General features: G+C 38.8%; 1 protein-coding gene across 1 annotated transcript in view; it reads left to right on the top strand.

The window, feature by feature from the left end:
- The window catches only part of LOC102294053 (netrin receptor UNC5D), a gene marked incomplete at its 5' end in the record, with an annotated part of 168,017 nt that overhangs the window by 69,144 nt on the left and 73,336 nt on the right, over positions 1 to 25,537 (top strand). The window contains 4 exons of the mRNA XM_042214549.1: positions 11,701 to 11,865; positions 15,083 to 15,115; positions 20,852 to 21,037; positions 24,460 to 24,822. Of these exons, the coding sequence (XP_042070483.1) occupies positions 11,701 to 11,865; positions 15,083 to 15,115; positions 20,852 to 21,037; positions 24,460 to 24,822 (747 nt within the window). The remainder of the gene's footprint in view (positions 1 to 11,700; positions 11,866 to 15,082; positions 15,116 to 20,851; positions 21,038 to 24,459; positions 24,823 to 25,537) is intronic.

Below are 25,537 nucleotides of genomic sequence, written 5' to 3'. Positions count from 1 at the left end.
GGGGGGCAGGGGGGCACTTTACATGGACTTTTATGTAGAATATTCTTTGTCACCGACACATGATCTGATATTGCCGTACTGGGATTATTCTCTTGTACAAACTGGCGCCTTTAATAGTCTAGACATCCCACTGTGCACTTAGGGTCATATGCAGTCCTGCAAAACAATAACAGCCTAAATCTTCATAAGTAATTCATAAGTGACTATCAGCTATTACAATATACAATTACAATTAGTTACTTTTTTTAACCAAACACTAAAAAAAAAGCAAATGGATCAGATTTACTAAAAGTGACCTTTGATCTTATGAGGCTGCAGGTATTTAAACTACACAAAAATATGTGGAAGTTTGTTCTTTAGGCTACCTGCACCGAATAATCTCCTTTGAACTTGTTACAGCCTCCAACAGGTCTGCACACCTCCAGCAACTCATGGCCATAAACTGTAGTTTCTGTGCTCTGGTGTCTAGGACTGTTGTTGGTGGTGAAACATGGAACAAATCTGATCAGACTAAAAAAAAGCCAACTTAATCAATCTATTTTTTCCTCATAAAATACTGGGTTTCCTCATATTTGGCATGAGAGTATGAGAATGAAGGATGAAAGAAAGTTGGCAAAGCTTTAAACTGTGAGAGCTTTGACTCATACTATATTTATACTATAGTATATTTAAATGTAAAGAAGGTAACGAGAAGTAAATATTATGATTCAAAGTTACAGAAAAATATAGTACACATGAAACACTGTTGATATATCGCATTGTCCGATAACATTAACAATAAAAGAAAGTAGAGTGATCAGCTCTGCTGCATCAGTTGCATGCAAGCTGAATTAACTGAATTTATATTTGTTGAATAGCACTGAATACAGACCTGAGGCAGATGGAAATGTCATGCTTCTCAGGTGTTTAGTAATAACCAAACAAATTAAAATGTCAGAGAATCAGTACTGAAGTGGAAATATCAGTCTGGACTAAACTGGGGGATGACTGACTGAACTTCTTGGATTTAGCCATTAAATTAATTAAACATTTTAAGTATTCGATGTTGACAAATGATCAGATTTGTATATATGTATATATATATATAGAGAGAGAGAGAGAGAAAGAGAAAAGTCATGGATGATGGAGTATTGTCCATTACCTCTGCTAAGAGAAGAGAAATAATATCCTTACATAACATTTTTATTTGCTACAGAGACACTAACACCTAAAAATACGTTTGCATGCTTCAAAAAGTACAATTTGGAGGAAATGCATTATAATCACTGCCCTAAATGTGCTTAAATCCAACTTTTAAATCAAATTGTTATGCCAATGAGTTCACAAACAGTATTGTGCATTAGTACTGAGAGAGTTGCTGTACAAATATTTCCTTCTTATGATGATAAAAAAGGTAATTTCTTGCTAATTTGCCAGTGCAAATGTATGAATTTCTCATTCCATAGTCATTTTTAAGTGACAGGTTTGTTCAAGCATATATAGTTGGCCTTTAGCTCTGTACATTGTTAGCGAGATTATTTATATGCATGTATTACAGATATGCGCAAATGCTCTAATCTTTGACATTTAAAATCAGCGTGACAAAATGAGATATGTTTGATCTCTACATCCTGACAGGCCCAGTTATTTCTGCATGAGAGGGAAGTTGTAAATGAACTTCTTTTGTAGCCTAATCGAATGGCACTAGGTGAAAACTCCGCTCAAACTTTCTTCTGTAATTACACACATAAAACCCACACTCACAGATTGGTCATCACAAACTGATGTCAGTCATTGGTCATCATAGTTCAAGTCTGATGTATAAGTGAAAAAAGAGGAGCAAAGTAAAGAAGACAAAGGGAGTAGGTTGCTGTAATTGTTTTGCACATTTTGGTAATCCTTTATTGTGCAGCAATGCAAAATACTCACGTGTGTACTTTTACTTTTAATGTGCTAAAAGCAGTTCATTAGGAAAATATGTTCAAGTGTTTTGGAGTTTTCCCAATTTGGTCAACCTGTGGTGTGGAAATATACATTTAGGGTTGGCTTGGAAGATGCCAGACTAATAACTTGTGCAGGAAAATGTTCTTGAAAATCAGAGAAGACGGATATGAATAGATTTCAGAATAAATTGATCACTTAAAGCCGTTTTAGCAGCAGTTTCGCACATCATCACATTCATTTTCACACGTGAACAGAAAAAAAAGGTAATTCAGTTACAAGTATATGCCATGAGAGTTTTGTCTGGGAGGCTTCAGATGGACAGATGGGGACCGAAAGTTTGGTCCAGTTTAATGGCAACACCAGAGAAGGATCAAACATTGGAAGAAGAAGGAGAAGGGGCAGAAGTCAAGCAGAGAGAATTAGTCCAGATGAATACTCATTAGTTTGTAAAATAAGTTGAGGGAAAAACCAATTAGTTGTTTTTAAATCTGGGATATGTAATGAAATGCTATTAACGGCACAAATTATAAAGTATAATCAGAAACCTTTCATCAAAGTATTTGACATAGCGCAAAGAGAAACCAAAGTGACCTGGCCAGAAGGACAGATGAAATGCCATAATATCATCAGCACAGTGCTGTCAGTTTTTAAAAGTAATGAAAAAAATAATCTGCTACGGTAGATTCCTATGAATGCTGTTTACTTTTTTTTTTTTTTGCCTGTCCCGTTTGGCTCTTTTGCCATCAGAATTGTTGTCTAAAGGCGAAGAAAGATGCCCAATGGATTTACTTTACCAAATTGACCATCCCAGCCTTGCCGTAATGGTCCATTTGATTCACCTTTTATTGTTTATTTTATTTTCACTTGCTGAATATGGGACAGACTTGACTGGGGGAAAGAAGGGGAGAAAGAAATGAATGCTGTTTACTTTGATGATGGTCTTTTTATGGTTTCTGCAGTGATTCACCTGCAGTACTCTGTCTTTTTTTAAACAAAATCTATAAGTCTCCATACAATCTTGAAGGTGTACCCAGAGATGCTGAGCACTTGTTGGCCCTTTTGGCTTCACTCTGAGGTCCATCTCATCCCAAACCATTTCCATTGGGTTTTGGTCAGGTGACTGTGGAGGCACTCCATCACTCTCCTTCTTGGCCAAATTGTCCTTACACAGCCTGGAGATGTGTTTGGGGTCATTGTCCTTTTGAAAAATAAATGATGGTAAACGCAAACCAGATGGGATGGCATGTCACCACAGGATGCTGTGGTAGCTATGCTGGTTCAGTGTGCCTTCAATTGGGAAAAATTCCCCAACAGTGTCACAAGCAAAGCACCCCGACAACATCACACCTCATTCTTCATTGTGGCAACCATGCATGTAGAGAACATCCATTCACCTTTTCTGCGTCGCACAAAGTCACTGCAGGTGGAACCAGAGATTTCAAATTTGGACTTGTCAGACTAAAGCACAGATTTCCACCGGTTTAATGTCCAGTCCTTGTGTTTCTTGGCCCAAACAAATCTCTTCTGCTTGTTGCTTTTCCTTAGTAGTTTGACCATAAAGGCCTGATTCACACAGTCTCCTCAGAACAGTTGGTGTAGAGATGTGTCTGCTACTGGAACCCTGTGTGACATTTCTCTATTCTCTAATCTGAGGTGCTGTTAACTTCTGAGGCTAGTGACTCAAATATATTCATCCTCAGCAGCAAAGGTGACTGTTGGTCTTCCTTTCCTGGGGCGGTCCTCATGTGAGACAGTTTCATCGTAGCCCCAGATGGTTTTTGTGACTGCACTTGAGGACACATTCAAAGTTTTAGCAATTTTCCGGATTGACTGACTGTCAGTTCTTACAGTATTGATGGACTGTCGTTTCTCTTCACTCAGCTGATTGGTTCTTGCCATAATTTGATTTCTAACAGCTGTCCAATAGGGTTGTCAGCTGTGTACTAACTAACCTGACTTCCGCAGAAAACAACCGATATTCTCAACCCCACTAAGAAGGCAAGAAATTTCACAACTGAACCCTGACAACACCTGAACAAACGGTGGTTATTTTCAGGAATCAAAACTATAAGATATATTTAGATATATTGAGTTATTTATCAATTCTTTATTTACTACATAATTCCATGCTTCTTGCTTCGTATTTTGTAGATAATCCGGCATTCTGACATCCTGAATCACGTTCATTTGCTTTGTATTTAGTAAACAGTCATTTTCAGTTTGAAACAGCAGGGCTTGGCTGCATAATGAAAAGTTGGAACAAAACAGATTTTAAATGATACATTCTGATCCATAACAATAACTAAATTCTTATATGTATGTTGTCACCTTTTCAATTTCTGCACTTTAAGCTGTTCTGATCTTAGAAAGATTCTATATTAACTTTTTGCTATTTGAAAATAGTGTGCAATTTATTGCTGGTGACTTTTTTGAGCTATTGCATTACTGGATATGTTCTGCCAGGTTATTACCTCCTCTTTCAGCGGAGCTACAGTTTGCCCTGCAACATGCCCAGCGGAGGGGATTTAAGTCATATGTCTCTTTCTTGCTGGAAAATAAAGTAACAGTTCTAGTGAATGAGGTGTTATGTGTTTCTCACAGACAAGGCTATGTGTAAACACTCTGGATCCCATCATTACCATCAATGGCTTTCAGCAGTTGAGGCGGATAGAAATAAATCCGAGAGTGCAATGAAAAAGACACAAGGCACAACAAATGGTACCATTTTTGTCATTTCACTGTCTCACCAGGGCTAACACTCAACTAATTAATCAAATTAAGCTACATCTATAGAAGAAGTAGCTTAATTCTGCACTCCAATTGCCCAATGACCATATTATTTAATATCCAAGAGACATAGTTATTCTGTCCCAATACATTTTTTTTTTCATTTTTGCAATATCCTAAAACTATCAGTACATAGTATGCAAGCAGACTTTTTTCAAACCACTGTTCTCTGTCCCAGCCACACTGATCAGATCAAAGTTCAAGTAAAACCTTGCATTTTAGTGCAGGAGAAAAAAACACTTGATGGTGTTACTAATCAATAATAGTGGCTCTGCCTCAGTTTTTTAAGGTCTGGCTTTCAGAGTTGGCTTTCTGGCTTTCCTGCCTTGCAGGATGAAACAGAAATTGGGCTTTTTGGACAATGGCTGATGTGTGTGTTTTGAAGTTTCCAACTTCCTGCCTCTTGCTACCAATTAAAGCTGTCAGCCTTAAATGCAGTCTTTAAGAGATGGAGAGAACGGTGGGTTGTTTTAACAGCATGCCGTTTACGGGGAAAAATAATTAAGTTCAAAAATAGAGGAAAGAAAATCTCCCTCCTCAGCAGAGATAAGCAGGCCTGTGCCTCTACCATGGCCTGGAGCCCCGACATGATGGTTGAAGTTGTATGTGGGCCAGGTACAGAAGTGCATTTTGCCCTTTTATCAGGGTTGAACCTAGTCTTTGTGTAGAAAAAACAGACTTGAGTGAAGCAGAAGACCCTGCGAACCTGTCTTGAGCTGCTGATTGACAAGTGCGTCCAGTTTTGACAGGGCACCCCAGATCATTGCCTCAATGATGTTCTGAATGCACAAGGATAGTTACTGCAGCATGATGAGGCAGACAGCCAAGGTAGATTGCAAAGAGAAGAGAAAATACACAGAAATGGAGCCCCTGTTTCCATTTGGAAAAAATAGCTTTTTAAAGTTAAGTTAATAGAAATTCTGCACTGCAGTGCACAAACTCAGAGTGGATGCTGCTTTCACATTGCTCGTGTATGGCACAGGCATGTATGGTTAATTTATCCTTGTTTAATATCTTTATTATACCACAGTGTCATAGTCAGATGATAAAAACGTTATTGTTTTTAAACACTTAACAACAAAAAATATATAAATGTAACAATGGAAAAATATAATACTTTCCACTCGCCCTGCAGGTTATCTTTATCCCTCAAGCGCGGGTCCTCGACTAGATGTCTAGGAGCTTGAGGGCCATGCATAGTATCTTTGCTGTTTCTAGTAATGCTCTCTTATGGACAGAAATCTCGCATGGCATTCCAGGAATGTGCTGGAGTCACTTACCCAGTTTGGGGGTCACAGCCTCGGGTGCTACGATTACTACTTGGACAGCTGTTGCTTTCACCCTCCATATATTGTCTAGCTCCTCTCCCAGCACTTGGTATTTCTCAAGCTTCTTGTATTCCTTTTTCCTGATGTTACTATCACTTGGTTTAACAATATCTATCACTACGGCCTTCTTCATCTGCTTGTCTACCAGTACATTGTCAGCCATCACCAGTTTGTCCATCTGTATCTGGAATTCCCACACGATATTGCCCCAGCTATATCCCATTTTGATCTCAGGACTTCTAGCCCCCCCATACTCTGCACAGATGTTCTAATACACTATGCCGGCCACTTGGTTATGGTGTCCCTACTATTACGTATTGTATTGTCTCAGGGACATCTTTGCACAGTCTGCATCTGGGGAGGTAGAGTCCAGCGTCTAATGATCTTGTACTTAGAGTTTGTTCTTGGGTTGCCATAATTACCACCTATGTGTTTTCTCTTAGTCCAAATTTGTCCAGTCATTGGTAGGGCTTTTCAATATCACCCACTATCGTACATGCCATATAGTAGCCAGTATTGTTAATGATCTGAAGGGTTCAGGTATATACAGAAAAGTGTGGACAGAACATCTCCTTGTTAAATCCCACACTTGATAGTGACCTGGCTTGAAGTTGGCCTCTAAGTGTTGTTCACCACATCCCTATGAAATTCCTGATGATGACCTGTCAAGTCTTGTTGACCTATTGTTCAAAGCATTCTAGGATCAACGTGTTAGGCACTGAGTCACAGGCTTTCTTCTTGTAGTCAGTCCAGGTGGTGCACAGGTTGGTCAATCTGGTTTTGCAGTATTGAGTGACATCTCCATCAATCAGTAGCTGGTGTTATTTTTCTTGGTGCTTGTTTACCCATTCTCTGAGGGTGGGGGTGACAGTATCTCCCCTCTGACTTGACGTCCTGGCTACCCCTTCCCATAGAGTTTGTGTTGTACCTTGTCAATCTGTAATCACCATTATATATCTTTTGGAGCAGTATATGCAGTCATGCATTTTCTTTAAGGAAAACCTGTCTTATAATTTCTGATGTTTATTTTGGAAATGTAAAATTAAAATAAAAAACAGCTGAATAACAATATAAAACTTTCCTACATTACCATAAGTTACCTGAAAAAGGTAAGCTTATAATGCTAACCATGTTAACAATATGGCTGCTGAAACTTGAAAGAAGTCCAAAAAACCCCAATAACAATACATATACAATACAAACTGGAATTAACTCTCCCATTCTCTTCATACCAGTGCCTCTGCCTAATTATTCTATCCATGCACTTCCTCTAAACCAGAGGGTCCTGAAATGTTCTGTACTGGATAAAAATAAATAACACGTGCTACCTCCAGTGCATCCAGAACATTATCTGATGGGACAAAGTGCCAAACATCACAATCCTAGAAATAATGCACATGTACACCCAGCTAGAAAGACACACATGTGTGGTTACATGGTGTGAACAGAGAGTATCTGGATCCCCTAGGCTCTCCTCTGAAGAAAAGTTGATCTGGTAATAAAATCCCAAAGACAGACCCCAACTGCACTGTGGAGATGGCTGTAATACCAGAAGGCTCTGAGCATTGTACCTGGGAAGCTGTGGCCCAGCAAGGACAACTCAAAAAGCCTCTCCAAGTTAGAAAAGACACTAGTCATGTGAGGCAAAGAGACACAACAAATTCAGCTGTAAACTGCTGAATTCTTCCACAAAAATTACTATAACTATGCATTTAGGTGAAAGTCGGCACAATATAATCTCTATGGCATCATTATGTTAATAGGGAAGGAAAAAAAACATGAAATCAAAGTAAAATCCCTTTTTGCCAGTGACTTTTGGCAAATTAAAGAAAACCCTTATCATTTCAAAGAAATATAAATCATTATTTTAGTTCTAAGTTACAAGATACATTTCTAAGTCATTAGAATATCTCCTTGCATCTTTTTATATAATCACTCCTGGGTCTCATTTGGTTTGGTGTGTCCTGCAAGTTTTCATAGTTAGCCAATATTAGGGAACATTAAGTACTTGCTGCTAACAAAGTAAACACTTAGTACATTACTGTATTATTTAGCAGAAGATGTCTGACACATCACTTCTTGGCCCAGACAAGTGTAATGTTGCATGAGTATAATTTTCACATCTGTCATTGACTAAGCAGAAAACCAGCAATTTGTGAGCTTATCTTGTAACGGGCACAAGCAGTGACTGTAATTTCTTAAATGTCAGACAGTGTTACATACATGCCTTTTTCTCTCTTTTTCCTCTGTATTATAAAAAATTTGCAAAGTGAACCAGTGATGCTAATACTTTGGTACTTTCACTATGGTGGTGTACCTAATGGCTCACACACTAGAGTAAAAATAGGACAGCAACCTCACTACAAGTAGTCAAAATTTGTTGTTTCCCGTCGATTGCACTGAAAGTTTTTACTGTCACCAGTGGTTGGGCTTGCAGCACCCTCGGCCTCTTGACAACCACCTTTGATTGCAAACTAATCACGAAGGTTGCCTGGTTAGTTGTTAATTTAAAAAGACAGAAAGACTGCCAACACACTGCAACCAATCTGTACTTTTCTAATGAGCCCAACTCGTCAGCGATTGTCTCTCCAGTAGGGGAGTCATCTCAGCTGGTTGCATTCTGGTTAAATTTCTATTTAAAAGTATGTTTACTGAGTGCCATCTCATTTTGCACAAGTTGCAATCCTTCAGCAACTACATCATAGTCTACTGACTCCCTCTTATCCCGTTTTTTAGACGAGTGGTCATAGACCTGGTCTATGTCTTTAAAGCAATCATTTCTAAGGCAATGAGATCAGAAATTCAAACAGTCACAGTCATTTTGGTTATTCCAGCCACTGTTTTCCCTGACTGTAAAATAAAATAAATTTAAGAAATGATCTCTCTTCAAACGTGCTTTGAAAGTCTGCTGCCACTGCAGGGTTTAGAATCCAAGTTACTGAACACAAAATATTTATACATCAATGTATTATATATTGTCTGTTTATGTAATATGATAGAAGCTAAATCTACTGCCGGTTCATAAAAACTTCAAAAGTTGCTTGCTTCTGATAAACACAGAACTGTTTCAATGAAAGAAAATGTTGTGTTGTGTTTGTAATTAAGTTCAACCAGAAGATCTGGTAAAACTGAAAAAGAAAGGGAAACGTATGCTCTAAAAATATCACCAAAACAAAATGAATGAGAATTTATATGTAGCCAATTTAAGAAACTAGACATTGCCGAAAAACAACATAAAATTACCAGAAAGGGCAAGTTATGAAGCCAAAATGTTGCAAGTGCTACAGTTTGTCAAACTCTCTCTATTGTTTACCAGTTGGCAAATGAGCTCATTCAACAGAATCAGAGCAAGAAGTCATAGGGGAAACAATACGCAAACAATGACTAGTGTTTGTGGTCAAACTCAGAAGCACTCAGCGTTCTCTCCCCAACATACAAACACCTTGTTTGCATTACAAGTAGGTGAGAAAAACCCACAAACAATTGCAGTGTGTAGGTAGGGCCTGTGGAACTTCACAAAGGAAAATTACCTTCTTCATCGCCCACAAGACTGTATTATGGGTATCGCCGCTGCTGCCAAAAAATCTTCAGGCGCCATATGGTCTCCCTGTATTTGTTAAGCTAAGCATGATGAGGCCCTCCTTGATCAGATGACAGAGCATGGTGGAAGAATCCCATCTATTAGCATGCACCAGGCTGCCTTGGTTTCATAGCCTTGCATGAAACTCCATTATATAAACAGGCCTTGGGGTTAATGGGGAGAAAGTGTCTCTCTCAAGCTGTACCAACAGACCAGCACTTGTATTTGTGCATCATACTGAATCCATGTGTTTAGTTGAGCTTGCTGTAGAAACATGTACATTTTTAAATTTGTGTATGTGTTTTACCAAAGGGAAAATTAGTCTTTATCTTAAAGAAAGATGGACATTTTGTTCAATATGCTTTCTTTCCAAATGAGAGAGAAGATGAGCTTGATGGCAGGCGAGGGATGTGTCACTTCCTATTTTCTTTATAGCAGACTATATTTATCTATTATCATTTATTTTACTGAGCAGAGACCTCAAAAAGTCCATAGCATGGACTCTACTTTCTGAAAAAAAGAAATATTAATCAAAAATAAGAAGTAATCAATCAATCGATTGAGCCTTTCATTTGTCACATACAATGTTTACACCTGCAGTGAAATTGGACACCCCCCAGGCCACACATACATAGCAAAGACATGACGTGGGAAGACATGATCATCAATATAACTAATAAACCAACGCATAAATGGCAAATATTGTTTAGTATTGTCAAATGTATTTAAGACACTTTTTTTTTAACCAAACAATGTCATTGAGAATGTAGCTTATTTAGCTTATTTCTTCAGAAACATATTTTTAGGAAAGTTGGTTGGCAATTTGGCCTGGAACATAGTAGTGAGTCCTCAACAAATAGGACTGAATCAATCCGTTTGCCCCTTTTTGCAGACAAACAAACAAAAAATTGAATCTGCATTTTAATAAATACAGTATTGATAATATGTCCCAAGTGAAATCCTAGCTTTCTGGTAATACAATTGTGTCAGTTAAGGACACATGCCCTCAGTGGCCCAGTAACTAGATGCTAAGAGTAACTAGTAAGTAATTAGAATGAAGAAGAATTCTAAAAATATGTAGAATAAGCAGCTGTTTTCTGCTGCTGCTCCTCTACCTGAGCCTATTAAAATAGTGTCATAAAGTATTCCCAACAGTATCTAATGGTGCTATGGCAAGAAACCTATTATGCTATATTATTATACCACATATTATTATACCACTTTAATAAAAACCTATAAAAATCTAAAGCTGTATCTGTATTTATTATTGTGACCTCTTAATTAAAATTTGCAAATGCTCATCTTACTGTGGGCTTGTTGTATTCTACTGGCTGATTCAGAACAGATTTTTTTTTGCTGTTGTGCGGTACATTGCCCTGCCAAGGGAGTGCTGTTGCTTCTTTGGGGAGACAACAGAACATTGGAGTGTAATAAGATGATCAATTTTAAAGTTTAGGTGTAAGTGGTTTTAATGTGTAAAGAAAGAAAATCAATTTAAAGCATCATAAGCCTGCATAAACTGTGAACTGTCTCAAAAAGTACTCTATGAAAGTCCCTTGAGTTCTTCAGTATTTAGAAGTCCTTTGATTGAGCCTGTATAACAATGTTTTTCCCTGTCTTTTTTCTAATGATAATTAGGCTGTTTCAGGAACTCCAGGAACAATTTTATTATGCAGCCTCATTTTGATTCCATTAATGTTACTGCACTATTTGACTCTTACCGTTTCAAAGAAATAGCCCCCTAGCATAGACTGAAACCCTTCACTTCTTAACAAGGTTTTTATTGTGAACCAATTAAACTCCTACCAAAATGGCACGAGTGCACTGTTTATATTATATATGTATTATTTATTAAAGTTAATTAGGATGCACATTATATGCCATTAATTTGAAATATACCATTTATTGAAATCACTTAAGACATCTAATCTTAATATTAATCAAAGTACATTCTAACTTGTCACTGGTGATTGCACTGAAAGTTTTTACCGTCAATCACTGATGTGGGATGGTGCCAGTCTTTGTCTTTCTGTTTTGCCTTTGTGCTAACCCTTCTGTGATATCTACATCCCTATATTGTAGTTGATGGAGGCTGGAATGAGTGGAGCCAGTGGACAGTGTGCAGCAGTCAGTGTGAGAGGCAGCGAACTCGGGAATGCAACTCCCCAATACCCAGACACCGAGGCAAAATGTGCGAAGGGAACAGTGAGGCCACTGAGAACTGCACAGATGGACTGTGTACCCAGAGTAAGGCCTTTCTCTCTACTGTCATCATCATTTTTCTAATTTTTTTTCCCAACATTATCATTATCATATATACACTTACTATAACATGGCAAGTCATCGCAAGCGTGCTTGAAGAGGAGGTGTGAATTGAAAAAGAAGCCACAGTGTGGACTGACACAGATTCCCAGTCCATGATAATGTCACCACTCTTTCTTCTGTACACTGCTCCCTTGACCTGTCATGAGTCAGCCAGTCACTACTTTCAAATAATGTTTGATGTGTGAAATATAATTTCATTATTATTTTGGTATGAAGTGATTTAAAATCAAATGAGCTGGTCCCAGTAACAAGTTAAATAAGCTGTAAATGTAATTAATAAATCTAAACCTTGCTTCTATGCACAAGTGTGCAAGTAATGCTAATTCAGCTTTACGCAGACTATTGCATGACTTCTGTCCATTTGGTCCATTCTACCACAGATCCTTAGCTTTTATCAGTTTTTTTATGTTTGAAAACAGATATTGGAGAAACATAGTAGATAAATCGAGATACATTCATTAATACCAGCTTGACTTGGATTGCTTGTAAATGTTTACACTCAATCTTAACACTGAAAAACAGTGTAGCTTTTTTCTATCAGTCAACTTGGCAGCTCCAGTGTAACAACAGCCAAAAACAATTGCCAAAATGTGAGTTAGCATCATTTTAAAATGGACTATATAAACATATTATGATACAGGAACCTTTCTTTGTGCAAGTACATCACTAAAAACTTTCAGAGTACTTTTTATTTATTTCTTTTGGGTTTTTTTGTTTTTTTAAGTACTGTGGCTATTTGCTGCTATCATAAATAAGCATGATATAAACATACATATAAACTTAGTACATTTCATTTCTTCTTTTGTTGTACTAACTTTTCTTGGCAAGAAAAGCAACCACCTGTTTTTTGGTGCCACAATTGTAAGGAAATTGCATTTGTGGGTTTAGCAGCAGAGTTGAGTCTGCGGGTTGCACCCACGAATAAGAGACCAAACGCTCTCTGCTAATGCCAGAGAACTATTTCTGCTATTGAGTCTTGTTTGGTGCTGTGTATGGGATTTGTTAAGAAGTCTGAAGAAACCAGACATACTGGCAGTTTAATCATACATTCATTTATCAAGCAGGGGCCTCCTTTGGATGTGGAGAAACCATTTATAACCACAATAGCCCGTCACTTCCTCCTCATGCTGGTCACCAGCTGTGGAATAGCATCTCATTTTTCAACCAGTGTTTGTCATCAGTCAGTCATGTCAGTTGTGCTGGTCACTCTGACATCAACAACATACATAGCTGATCCTACAAGTGTTCAATGGGGTTGAAGTGAAGACTATAGGTCAGTCCATCCTCCTCTACTTGTCTGGGTAGAGAGCTTTTGTCCATACCCTCCTGCAAACCTTTACTGCAAAACTGTGGAAGATTCTTCTTGTGGTGTACTCTCCTGGGGACACCCACTTCGCGATGTCCCTGGCATCTTCAAAAGAAGAGTCAGTAGCAGAATAAGCTGTTTGGCTTTGGCAGAGATTGGCAGGTTTTCATAGGCACAACCCACATAGTCAACTCTGCTGCTTTACCCAGAAATGCATTTTCCTTACAAATGTGGCACCATTTAGGGGAAATAAGAAGTCTTTCCAACTCTATAAGATTTACTGACAATAAGCACAGTTGCAACAAAGAAATAATTGCATTCTACAAGGTTTAGGAGTGTGTTTATGGAAATTTTTAACCATTCTTCCAGAAGCATGTTTGTGCGGTGGATAAGAAAGCTGGACTCACAGTATCCGCTCTAATTTATCTCAAACGTGTTTTATTGCTTTGCGTTCAGGACTCACAAATCATAGTCACTCATTTATGCACCTTGCTTTGTGCACTGGTTTGCAGTCATCTTGGAACAGAAAGGAGCCATTCTCAAACTATTCCCACAAAGTTGGGAGCATGAAATTGTCCAAAATATCTTGGTATGTTGAAGCATTAAGAGTTCCTTGCACTGGAACTAAAAATAACCCCAGACCACAATCCCCCCCTCCACCAAACTTTACACTTGGCACACTGCAATCTTACATCTACTGTTCTTCTGGCAACCACCATCCATGAGAATACCTGACAGAGAAGCGTGATTCCTCACTCTAGAGAATGTGTCTTTACTGTTCTAGGGTCCAGTGGCGATATGCTTTACACAACTGCAGCTGAAGCTTTGCATTGCACTTTGTGTTGCAAGTCCTGGATGCAACAGCTTAGCCATAGAAATGCATTCTGAAGGTCTCTACTGACTGTTCTTGAACGAATCTGAAGGCCACATGAAGTTTGTGAGGTTTGTAGCGATTGACTCTGCGGAAAGTTGGCGACCTCTGCTCAGTCTGCTCCTCATCATCTGCCGACCCCTCTCTGTGATTTTACATGGCCTACAACTTCGTGGTTGACTTGCTGTTATTCCCAGTACCACTAACAGTTGACTGTGGAAAATTTAGAAGTGAGAAAATTTCAAAACTGGACTTGTTGCATAGGTGACATCCTATTATGGTACCACTCTGTAGAGTGATCCATTCTTTTAAAAATTTTTGTAGAAGCTGCCTGAATGCCTGGTGCTTGATTTTGTTTTACACCTGCAGCCATGGAAACGATTGTAACACCTGAATTCAGTGAGTTCCTTTGGGTCTGGTGGGAGTGAGGCCTGAGTGGACCTGGCTTGCTCCAGTGCATCCTGCAAAAGCTCACAATAGGCCTCCTTTTGTGTTCTTGGTGGATTCTGAGCAGGTTTTTTTTGTGTAGCGTGCATTTGGTACATTGTATCCCCCAAACGAATGTTGTTGTCAGTTTGGGGAAGGCAACAGAACACTGCAATGCAATAAGATAATCATTTTAGACAGTTAGACAGTGGTCTTAATGTTATGGGTGATCGGTGTAGTCTGGTAGAAAAGTACGACTCAGTCCTCAAACATTAGAGATCATTAGTTCACTCAGAGATGAGTTTATACAATCTATACCTCACCTTCTTTATCTGTGATCCTTTGATAACTATATTAAAACCTTCCAGGCCATTATGAGATCCAATATATCGTTTGTAAGTACAGTCAGTAGAAGAGCTTCCCTCTGTTCAGGGTGTTGGATCTGAGACCACATTTGATAGTCACTTCACAGAGGCTCAGACTTTAATCACCACTTTCTCTCCTCTTTGTCTCATTCTATCTCTCTGTCTTTGCAGATCGAAAGCTGCTACATGACGTTAAACCTCAAAGTGAGTCTTCCACTGTGGATTTCTTTCATCTTCTACTCCCCTGCCATTGATATGTTATATGCCCTTAATTTTGAGCGCAAGAAATGCTATAGGCAAACTAGAGGAGTGACAGTCCTTTGCATTCTCATATACTCTGGAAATGGACAAATTATGAATTGCAGTATTTAGTTCACCTTGATCTAAGCAGCTCTGGTGTTAACCCAGCAAATGCTCATTACAAATTCATGTCATTATTCAGTGCTGAACTTTTATGACAACCGTGACATCACAGCTGTGTTTCTACTTTGAGCCATGAGATATATTGGTTGTGACAAGTGAACATGTGCTATGTTGTGGAGGATTAATGAGTTGTAATCATTGCAAATGAGCTAATTTGAGCAATTTACAGCGCTGTCCTTGCATTCCTGTGGTGGCTTTCAATCACTTGCCAGAGTTAGTCCAAGTAAATGATTGTCAGGTGTTATTGTAGCTCCATTAGGTTGCCACTTCAACATGAAAGTTGTGCCTACTACAAAAGCTTAAATGATTGAATGGGGATTGCATAAAGCTTATATGTGGCAAGCAATCACTGTATGGGGTCTGATTGCCTTTCCTGTGAGATATCCATCACAGCTATTGGACATAGACCAGTAGGTCTAAAGACAGCAAGGCTAATCACTCTCACTGTTACTAGCTTTCAGAGATGGGCAGTAACGCGTTACTTGTAACGCGTTACTGTAATCTGATTACTTTTTTCAAGTAACAAGTAAAGTAAGGGATTACTATTGCAAAATCGGTAATTAGATTACCGTTACTTTCCCGTAGGAACGCTGCGTTACTGCGTTACTAAAATCGTGATTTTTTTGCGAGAATGTCTCATGACAGTGACATAAGCGAGTGCGACGTTGGTGACAACAGCTGTGTGCAGATCAACAAGGGATCATATATCGATTGTGGGAGAGAGTATGAGCGTGCAGCGTTTAAAGCGTGGAAGCACTGACCTTATTTTGAGTTTGATTCCATAAAAAGTGACAAAAACATTAGCGTCCGTTGTGCGTGGGAAGAAAACTTTTTACAGCGAAAAAAACCCCTAAACTTCCAAGCAAGCACCGAGTGCGCTACGACATAATGGGAAACTCACAGAGAAACTCGCGGATTCTTCCACTGACCGCTGCGGCACACCTGCACCAGGGTAAACCTCCGCCTACCCCAGTCCTGCTTTACAGGTGAAAATAGAGCAGCAGGACTGCTGAGTCTTTGACTTTATTTATTTTTTGCTGTGTTTTACTTGCATCTATTTGAAAGAGTGAGTGTAAACACAAAAAATATTTTATTTTATGTGCTGGAATGTGCAGAAAATAGGTTTAAATGTTAAACTAATTTATTCAAGTCAGAGAATGTTGCATATAATAAAATTTTTGCTTGATGCATAAAGTTAAGATTAAAACTGATAAAACAAGTTAAAAAAAGAGACTTTTCCATTTGATTACATTTTGTATGATGGATTATGTAGAAAAAGTAGAATTGGGCTGAAAGATCTATCGCTTTATCACCTCTTCAGGTTGTAAATCGTGTTTTTAAAAAGTAACTAAGTAATTAATTACTTTTGAAAATAAGTAATCAGTAAAGTAACCGGATTACTTTTTTGGGGAAGTAATCAGTAATTAGTTACTGATTACTTTTTTCAAGTAACTTGACCAACACTGCTAGCTTTAGTGTAATATGCCACAGTTTAACATTATGGTCTACTCCTCTCACCATATTCTCACAAAGTCACAAAATTTAGGTTTGTAAGTATTTGACTGACATTTTCTTTCTGTTTAATTCCAATATGCTACACCCTGGTGGTTTTTAAACCAGACTAAGTTAAGGTCAAGACTAAGATAAAGATAGAGTTCAAGTACAAAATTCCAGCTCAAGTTTAACAAAACTTTAAGAAAAATTTTACATAAACTATTTAGTAATTACCACCGTATTTACACATAGTTCCCCATTCTCAGAGTCTCAAAAGCAATTTGACAAACAAGCATGACTTGAAATATAAAGATTTGTTTTTAATCTTTATAAAAAATCTCTTGCAGTCAATGCCTTCCTTTAGTCTAAGACCAATGAATATCACTAAATATGGTTTTCTCCTGGCAGTTATTTCAGTTGCTGCTTGTTTGTGGGTTTCTCTCTCTTAGTTTTTTCTTTAGTAACTGAAAGCCATGCTCTATTGGGTTACAATCAAGTAACTGACATGTAACTTGGGTTGCTTTTGCCGTATGTTTGGGATCATTGTCCATTTGTACTGTGGAGTGCTGTCTGACTACTTTAGCAGCATTTGGTTGAACGTGAGCAGAGAATATAGCCCTGTACCTTTAAGAATTCATGCTGCGTCTATCAGCAATCACATTATCAATAAACACTAATGGCTGTGTTCCACTGGCAGTCATACATGCCCATTCGTTCATGCCTCCACTATATTTAATAGTTTGTGATAAACTGCTCCTTTCCTTCTTCATGTTGTCCTCTTACCATGATTGTGATACAAGATAATCTTAGTTTCATCTCTTCAAATATTTTTCTTCATGTAGCCAACTTTTGATATGCTTTTGACAATCCTACCTCTTTACTTGGTTAGATGCTCTGAAGAAACTGTTGTTAACGAAAGAAGGAACTCTGTGAACGGCCACTGCAGTTGTTGTCTGTGGTCCTTTGGGGCTTTTAGTGTTGTTGCATCCATTCTTTTTAGGAATGTACCAGATTTTTTATTTGGTCAGTTTAAAGTTTTTTCTATCGCTCCGATGGCGCTGTTTTGTTTTGCAATGTAATGATGGCCTCCTTCGAATGTACTGATATCTATTAGGACCTCATATTGAGAGTTACAGTGAATAGCTTCAGCAACTGGGATCAGCTCCATATGTTTCATTCCAATTACACAGAGTCTCTGAAAATGGCTGTTATTGTTAACAGTTAATGTGTAATACTTTTGTTAAATTAAAAGTAAAAGTCTGCACTTCAATAACATCTTGACTGTTTGGTTGAAAATTGACTGTGGTGGTTACGGATGTTCCAGTCGACAAACTTGGTCTAAAACTAAGAAACACTCAGATGTTAAGTTACATTGCAGAACAAGTTAAAGGAACATGTCAAAAGTAACAAAGGCATTTTAAACCATTAATCACATTCTTCAAGAATGAATCATGGTGCTTAAATGTGCAACAACTCACGTCACGCGTTGTCAACATTGCACGTTATACTCCAGAAAATGAGGAAGAAAAACACTTCAAATAAAGCGAGGTTGAATATGATATGAAAAAATATTACTACAAAAGAAGTTCATGTATTACTAAAATATGACAAATTAACATCCGAAAAACGAATAAAGTACACTGAAAAGTGTGTCGTGCATTATGAGTGATGTAGGCTGTTTGAAAATTCATGACAACCACCAAAATAAAAATTTAAATCTAAAATTTAAAAAAAAAAATCATTCATCTTCTTCCACTTATCTGAAGTCATGGGGGCAGCAGCAGGGAAGCTCAGACCTCCCTCTCACCACCTACTTCAGCTTTTCAAAGGAAAATGTTTTCCCAGGCTAGCTGATAGATGTAATCTCTCCAGCGGGTCCCAGGTCTACACCGAGGCCTCCTCCCAGTAAGATATGCCCAGTTGGAAAACTTTACCCAGAAGGCAACAGCCTTAGCTGTTTCCTTTCAATGTGTGAGTAGCGGCTCTACTCTGAGCCCCTCCCAAATGACTGAACTCCTCACCATTTTGCTAATTTCCGCCACTTCTATCACTGTCTTGTTCTGATAGTGTAAACAAACGGTGTGTGTGTGTGTGTGTGTGTGTGTGTGTGTGTGTGTGTGTGGTAACCTTTGATTTCTCAACCCTACACTCTTTGTTTGATTGTGATTCATTTGGCTAAATATAAAATGATGAATGTAAAGTATGAAGTTGATATAAGTATTTATTTATCACATTTTCTAGATAATGGATGACTTGATGGTACTTTTTCAAAGTAAAATTAGATTTGTTAAACTAAACTTTTAATATGATGCAGAGGCACTTGTAATCAAACATTAAAAACAATCAGGGTCAAAGTGGTAAAGCATTACTAAAGCAAGATGCATGTAGCCCAAGCAGTTTCAAACAGGAGCCTTGTAGTGACAATCTGAAAAATCTGAGGACAATTGTGAGTTATTTTTAACGACTCCAAAACAATTTAAATACATAAATAAATAAATAAATAAATAAATAAATAAATAAATAAATAAATAAATAAATAAATAATGAAATTGTATTTCTAGTAAGACACTTACTAGTATAGTAAGTATATTTTAAGTAAAATTATGGATGGAGTAAGAAAACCTACAGTGCTATTAAAGTGCTACAGTCAAGTAGATATCTTTTGATATCAACTTGACTGTAGCACTGTAGCTTCTCTAGCTGCCATGTGAATATTGGATGTCATACCTCATTTCCTCCTTCTTGCTTTATTTTCATACTAACCCAAAATTTGCTTGAGTTGGCTCTTGTATGTCCAGATAATAACATCATTTTCTCCACTGTTTTTCTCCATCTCATCTTCACTCTCTGTGGGTCTTTATTATCACAACTAAGGCGATGTTCTTTTCTACACAACATTAAGGAAAAAGTCTTTCACTGGGTCAGCTTCTTTCTGTTTAGGTAAAGTGATTCATTTACAGAAAAATAATATTAAAACTGAAATTATATCCTGCAAATTAATAAAATGTGGCTGATAAAATTATTTACATTACAGTCTTAAAGGAGCTGTGGGTAACCTTGGTATTAATTGTTAAGTGAGCTGTTGTTCCTTGCTTGTGGCACTACACTGCAAGCTAACATCGGATAAAAGAGTGAGAGTGATAAGACGTATATTAGATGGTGCTGATCTACACTATCATGGTGTACTTGTGCAATGTAAGTCTACAACAACTTGAAGAACATTGCACATATTGTATCCCTCAGTATCAGTATAATAGCGCAAAAATAGTTTGCAGAATCTAAATGCTAGTCTTATTTTTGTTTAACACTATTAAATGATTATATTACAGATACGATTTTGTGAAAATTCAAGCTATCTACAGCTGGTAGCTAAATACTAGCTAGCTGTGAGAGTCTGGTTATTGTCAGTTCCTAATGTTAGTTGATAAAGTATTCAATTTGGATAGCTACAGTGAGTTACATAGATTAGGTTTGGAGGTTTGGGTAAATTCGTTGACAAAATCATCAACACTCAGCAATGCAGCTAGCCGGTTAACCTAACCTTATTTTCTTGCTAAACTTGTCACTACCAAGTAGTTTCTCCATTTTTCTCCATTTGTTTACTTTTATAGCTGACGCTGAGCTCCAGTTCCATTAGACTGAAGCTTGGCCATAAATGTTGAATTTTGTTGACCTAGGAAAAGTGTCAGATTATTGCAGCAGAACATTGTATTCCAAGCATTTCTCATCTTTTGAACCCACAATATGCTGCCCACAACTGAGTTTGAGATTGTTTCAGTTATGTGTTGGACAGTATCTAATGTAGCCTTGACCCACAGTCACAGTGGTATTGCTCTTTTTAAACATTGTTTAGAGTACCTAAACAATGAATTAAAGCACTGATTATGTTGAATTTGAGCAACATAAATGGACATTGATTGCCTGGCCATTATTTTGTCCTATTCCCTTAGGCCATTACTTGAAGTGCTTCTTGAGGAATAAGAGAATTGAAGGTAGCCATTTTTTGTGTGTCTTGTGTCTCAGGTATGGAGAGCTCCAATGATGTGGCTCTGTACTCAGGCCTTGGAGCCGGCATAATCACCGTTGCAATCCTTGTGGTGGCTGTCATGCTGTACAGGAAAAATCACAGCGAGTACGGCGTGGACGTTATTGACTCCTCTGCGCTCACCGGGGGTTTCCAGTCTTTCAACTTCAAGAACACCAGACAAGGTAAGAGAGTGCCTTCGACTGCATGTTGACACGAGACAGCGACCACAAGGCCAAACAGCAGCATCATCACAGACCTTTCTGACAGGGCCACCAGATGATTGATGGCATTTGTTTGCATCAAGCAGAATGTGTGCAGCCTCCCTATCTGCTTAGGATTTATCCCTCCATAATCAGCGAAAGAACTAGTCCTTCTATTTTGACAGACCTGCTCGTCTGTTATTGTGAAGTGGTAGATAATCAATCTCTGATAGACACCTATGCTACCACCCCTCCTCCCTGCAGACCACACATTTGAATGTCAGGCAACCAATATTCTCCATTAGATTACACTGGCCTAAGCCACTGATGGGTATGGAACAGTGAACATCAATTCAATTTCTGTTGGGTGCAGCGGTAACTTTTGTTGACGACTGTGGCCATCTCAGACAGCCTCGCTACAGGCATCCGCATGACCGTTCCTAACACTTCTGGGTTAGTGCATGTGATAGCCATGGCGCTGACAGGTGATTCATCCTCAGTGCATCCGTGAAGAGTCCCATTAGGGGCCTACACTCTACCCCACAGCACCTCCAAGGCCTAGGGAGCCGGTCTAGCCCCACCCGTTGTCATGGCATTGGAAAGGTGCGAGACAAATACCAGGTCTACATTCAGCAGGTCATTAATCCTATTTAAATAGGCCAGTTCTCCTTACAGCCTGCCTGCTGTGCCCTCGACCAGCCACAATCACTCCTTTCCATTTTCTATTGAAATGTAGAACACCTTCTTCCACATCTCTTTCCCGCAGTTTGTTTTGAAGGAAGTTGTTGAGGCATTTTATACAGGCCTGCTTGTTAAAGTTTTACAATCCTTTTTATAAACATGGCAAGAAATTAAATGCTTCCTTGAGGATGGAAAGACCTTACAAAGTTTTTGTTTAATTGTATCTTAATAGCATTTTCATGCCCAATAATTACTAGCAAGAAATTTTTTTAAAGAAGTTCTTAAATGCTTTCGGATGGCTCTCTTCTATCAGAGTGCAGAATGAGTCTTTGGACCTGACCCTGTCTCTGTGCATTACTTCTCCTTCTGAGTGATTTTTAATCAGAAGCCCAATTCCAAACCTATCCCTCAAGGTATTCAACCTGAGGTACATTTCATTAACTTCTCTCATCTCACCACTGCCATTCCATTTTCACTGCGCCATTCTTAAAGATGCACACTCAAGCGATAATCAGATCATTCTACACTCGACCGGAGGGGAGAAAATTTAGCAGTGATCGAATGTCAGCTGCAGAGGGGTAATGTCCACCAGAGTGCGGCTCTGACCAAGAGCCAGAATATCAGCAGAGCTGCCTGTGGGTTCACTTGAAATGAAAAATGCGTCTTTTTTTTTTTTATCAATTTCTTTGAGAACATCATCTTTAGTGGCAATTACCAGGTAATGTTACCTGCATCATATGTGCTGGTGCTTTGTCATCTGGAATGCAGGCACTAGAGTGGTGAATGATAAAGTATGTTAAATCTGCAATGATATTAATACAGTATACTGCAGTGGTTTCCACATGGTACACAGAGGCACACTGCTGTGCTGTGAGCAGAACTGTAAATGGTAAATGTACTGGTTCTTATATAGCGCTTTTCTACTCTATCTGAGCACTCAAAGAGCTGCTGAGGATTTTGTAACAATATATTATTTTGATATAGTTTTGTAATATTTACTTCATGAACATGGTTCATGCTTTTGCCACATGGTGAGGAGAGTATGACACCATACTCAAACTGTCGAGAGAAAACTATCATTTTCTTGTATTTAACAAAACATAACAAACCAACAGTGCAGACAACCCATTAGACCTTGTTTTTTGGTAATGGAAATGCCAAATTTTAGATGGAAAAAATGGTTGATGGTGTTTTTTGTTTTGTTTTTCTTGTTTTTTTGTTATGTCAGTCCTACACTCGCTTTCTGGCTCTCTTTTTGGACTTCATTGTTTCAGTTTTTTCAGCTGACTTTCTCCTGCTTTTTGATTTTTGTTTGTTGTTTCCCCCCTTAGCAGTGCAGGCTTCTCTTTAACAACAACCTGTTTCCTTATAAAGACAAATAGAGACATGGCAGTATGCACATAGGTGTAGCAACCACAAGCTGTTGATACAGAAACTGATTCACTAACATATTCTAACACTAACAGAACTGACCACGTTTCACAAAAACAGTGGTAATTTTTCAAGTGAACACATCTTTGCTCAGGGTACAGGGTATTCGGGTTACCCTTCCTGCCATCATCTTAAAAGGGATTTATATGTTCTCCTGGAATTAAACCAGCAACCTTTTAACTGTGAAAGGAAAAAATAAGGGATAAAGTTTTGAAAGAATAAGTGAAAAAGCAACACACACTCCAAGATGCTCATCACAAATCACATACCAGGTAATTAATGACTTCCCTAAAAATAAAACAACATTAGCCTCCTGCTTTGCACCCCTCGCCTGGCAACAGCTGGGCAGCAAGGACTCAATGACTTCACTGTTATCTTGGCTGGCTCATCGAGGGGCACGGCACGTCTGCCAAATCGATGCGGCGTGCTCCTTGCTCTGTTTGGCAGCGTCGTCAAATCTAATGGTCACAGATGAAGACGCCTCCCTCTCACCTCCCTCAGTAGGCTGCTGCTGGGTTCATGCTGGGAGATGAAGGACTCCCCTCATTTACAGAGCGGTCACATAGATCCTCGTGGCCCTCCCTCCTGTCCTTCAGGAGGACAACTGGGTGTCCAGAGGAGCTGACTCCAGCAGATGGATTATGGAGATCAAGCTGTGGGTGTGCTTGGTAATTAAATCTAACGCTCTGACCGTGGCTCAGAGCCCTGGACCTTCTGTCCAGGTTGTGCTCCCTTACCTCTGATGTAGCGGCTGCCTGCCTGGGCATGTTGTTTTAATTGCTGCTGGAATTTCATTGGTCAGCTGCAAGAATTTTCAAGCGATGTGGCCTTTAAACCTGAACTGACCTGGATCAGTGCTATCTGGGGACATCCAGATATTTGTATTAATTTTAAATATTAACGCTGATTTTAATATATTGTTCTTTTTTTTTGGTGAAATGACAACTCAGTTGAATGTAATCTGCTGCACTGTGCTGCAGACAGAGAGCCTGGATAATATTTAATCCATGCAAAGTAAGATGTTTTCCAGCTTTTAAACATCTTTGAATTTCTTCTTCTTCTTTTTTTTTTTTTTTTTTGCTTTCCTAAATCAAGGCATTAAAAAAATACCAGAATCATACAATCTTGACCTTTTTTAGTTGTATCTGGGACAACAGTGAATTTCATTATCCCATGTGAGTGCTGTTTAGGTAGGGCTTTGATTCATTAGTTAAATGAGTTCCCTGCCTAATACAGGTCCCTTGTGAGCAGGGCTTCTAGGTGACTTGTGTGCTGTCTTTCCATCTCTGTAGGAAACCCGTTGCTTCTCAACTCCTCCATGCAGCCAGACTTAACAGTGGGCCGGACATACAGCACTCCCCTCTGCTTCCAGGACAGCACAGATAAAGAGCTCTTTGACCCCCTGCCAGACATCAAGGTCAAAGTTCAGAGCTCCTTTATGGTTTCACTAGGTGTGGCCGAGAGGGCGGAGTTCCACGCCAAAGCCCCAGCCGAGACCTTCCCGCGAGATCTGAGCCGGGACTATTGCAGCACCATGGACAGAAGGAAGAAGGGCCTGCTTACCCTCAATGGGCCCTTCAGCTCCTGCAAAGAGCCGCTGAGGACCACCGGTGTGTTTGGTCACCATGGAGGGAGGCTGGTTGTGCCAAACACAGGTGAGCTTTACAGAAAAGTTGCTGGACTATCATGCAAAACCATAACCATAATTTTCCACCAATTTTCTTGCTTTAGTTTTTTTTACTTCCTCTTATCTGTGCATCTTGAAAGCATAGTATTTTCTTTGTTGCAGTTCATTAAGGCAAACAGCAGAGTGATTCTCTAGAAGGTGGGCAGGACTGCTTAGAAACAGGTCCCTATCAGTAATCAGCAACCATTTTAGCTTTCTTTTAAAACAGAAAATTATTACTGTCTTAACCAAAGCATATTCAGGGACCACCATATCAATGTATCATGAAAAAGAAAAAATGCTAGTGTGACACAGCAGATGCAATAGTAAAAGTAAAACCATCGATTGAATCAGAAACTATAAAGCAGGATTTACAGGTTACTGCTGATTGAACTTGAAGTTAAAGACCTCTTAGAACGCTGTATTTCTTGTTGTACGAAGCAGCTAGGGTGTTTCTCAGAGGTCAGCGGCTCACAGAGGGGAAATAAAAGATGCGATGTGTCTGTCAGTTTAGTGTGAAGGATTAATCTCTTGCCCTGACAGTAAAAGTGACTCAGCATTTGTCTGGGGCTTCCCAAATATGCATCACATGTTCTCAAGCCGAGATAAAAAAGTGCACACATAATGCAGATGCTAATGCCAAGTTCAGACTACACAGTGGAAGCTGAGAAGATGTAGAGCAGTGGGTCCAAAAATAAGCATAG

Source organism: Haplochromis burtoni, unplaced genomic scaffold, assembly GCF_018398535.1.
Source record: "Haplochromis burtoni strain Fernald_Lab_line unplaced genomic scaffold, NCSU_Asbu1 Contig_585, whole genome shotgun sequence".
NCBI classification, from domain to species: Eukaryota; Metazoa; Chordata; class Actinopteri; order Cichliformes; family Cichlidae; genus Haplochromis; species Haplochromis burtoni.
This window is presented reverse-complemented; position numbering and strand designations above follow the sequence as displayed.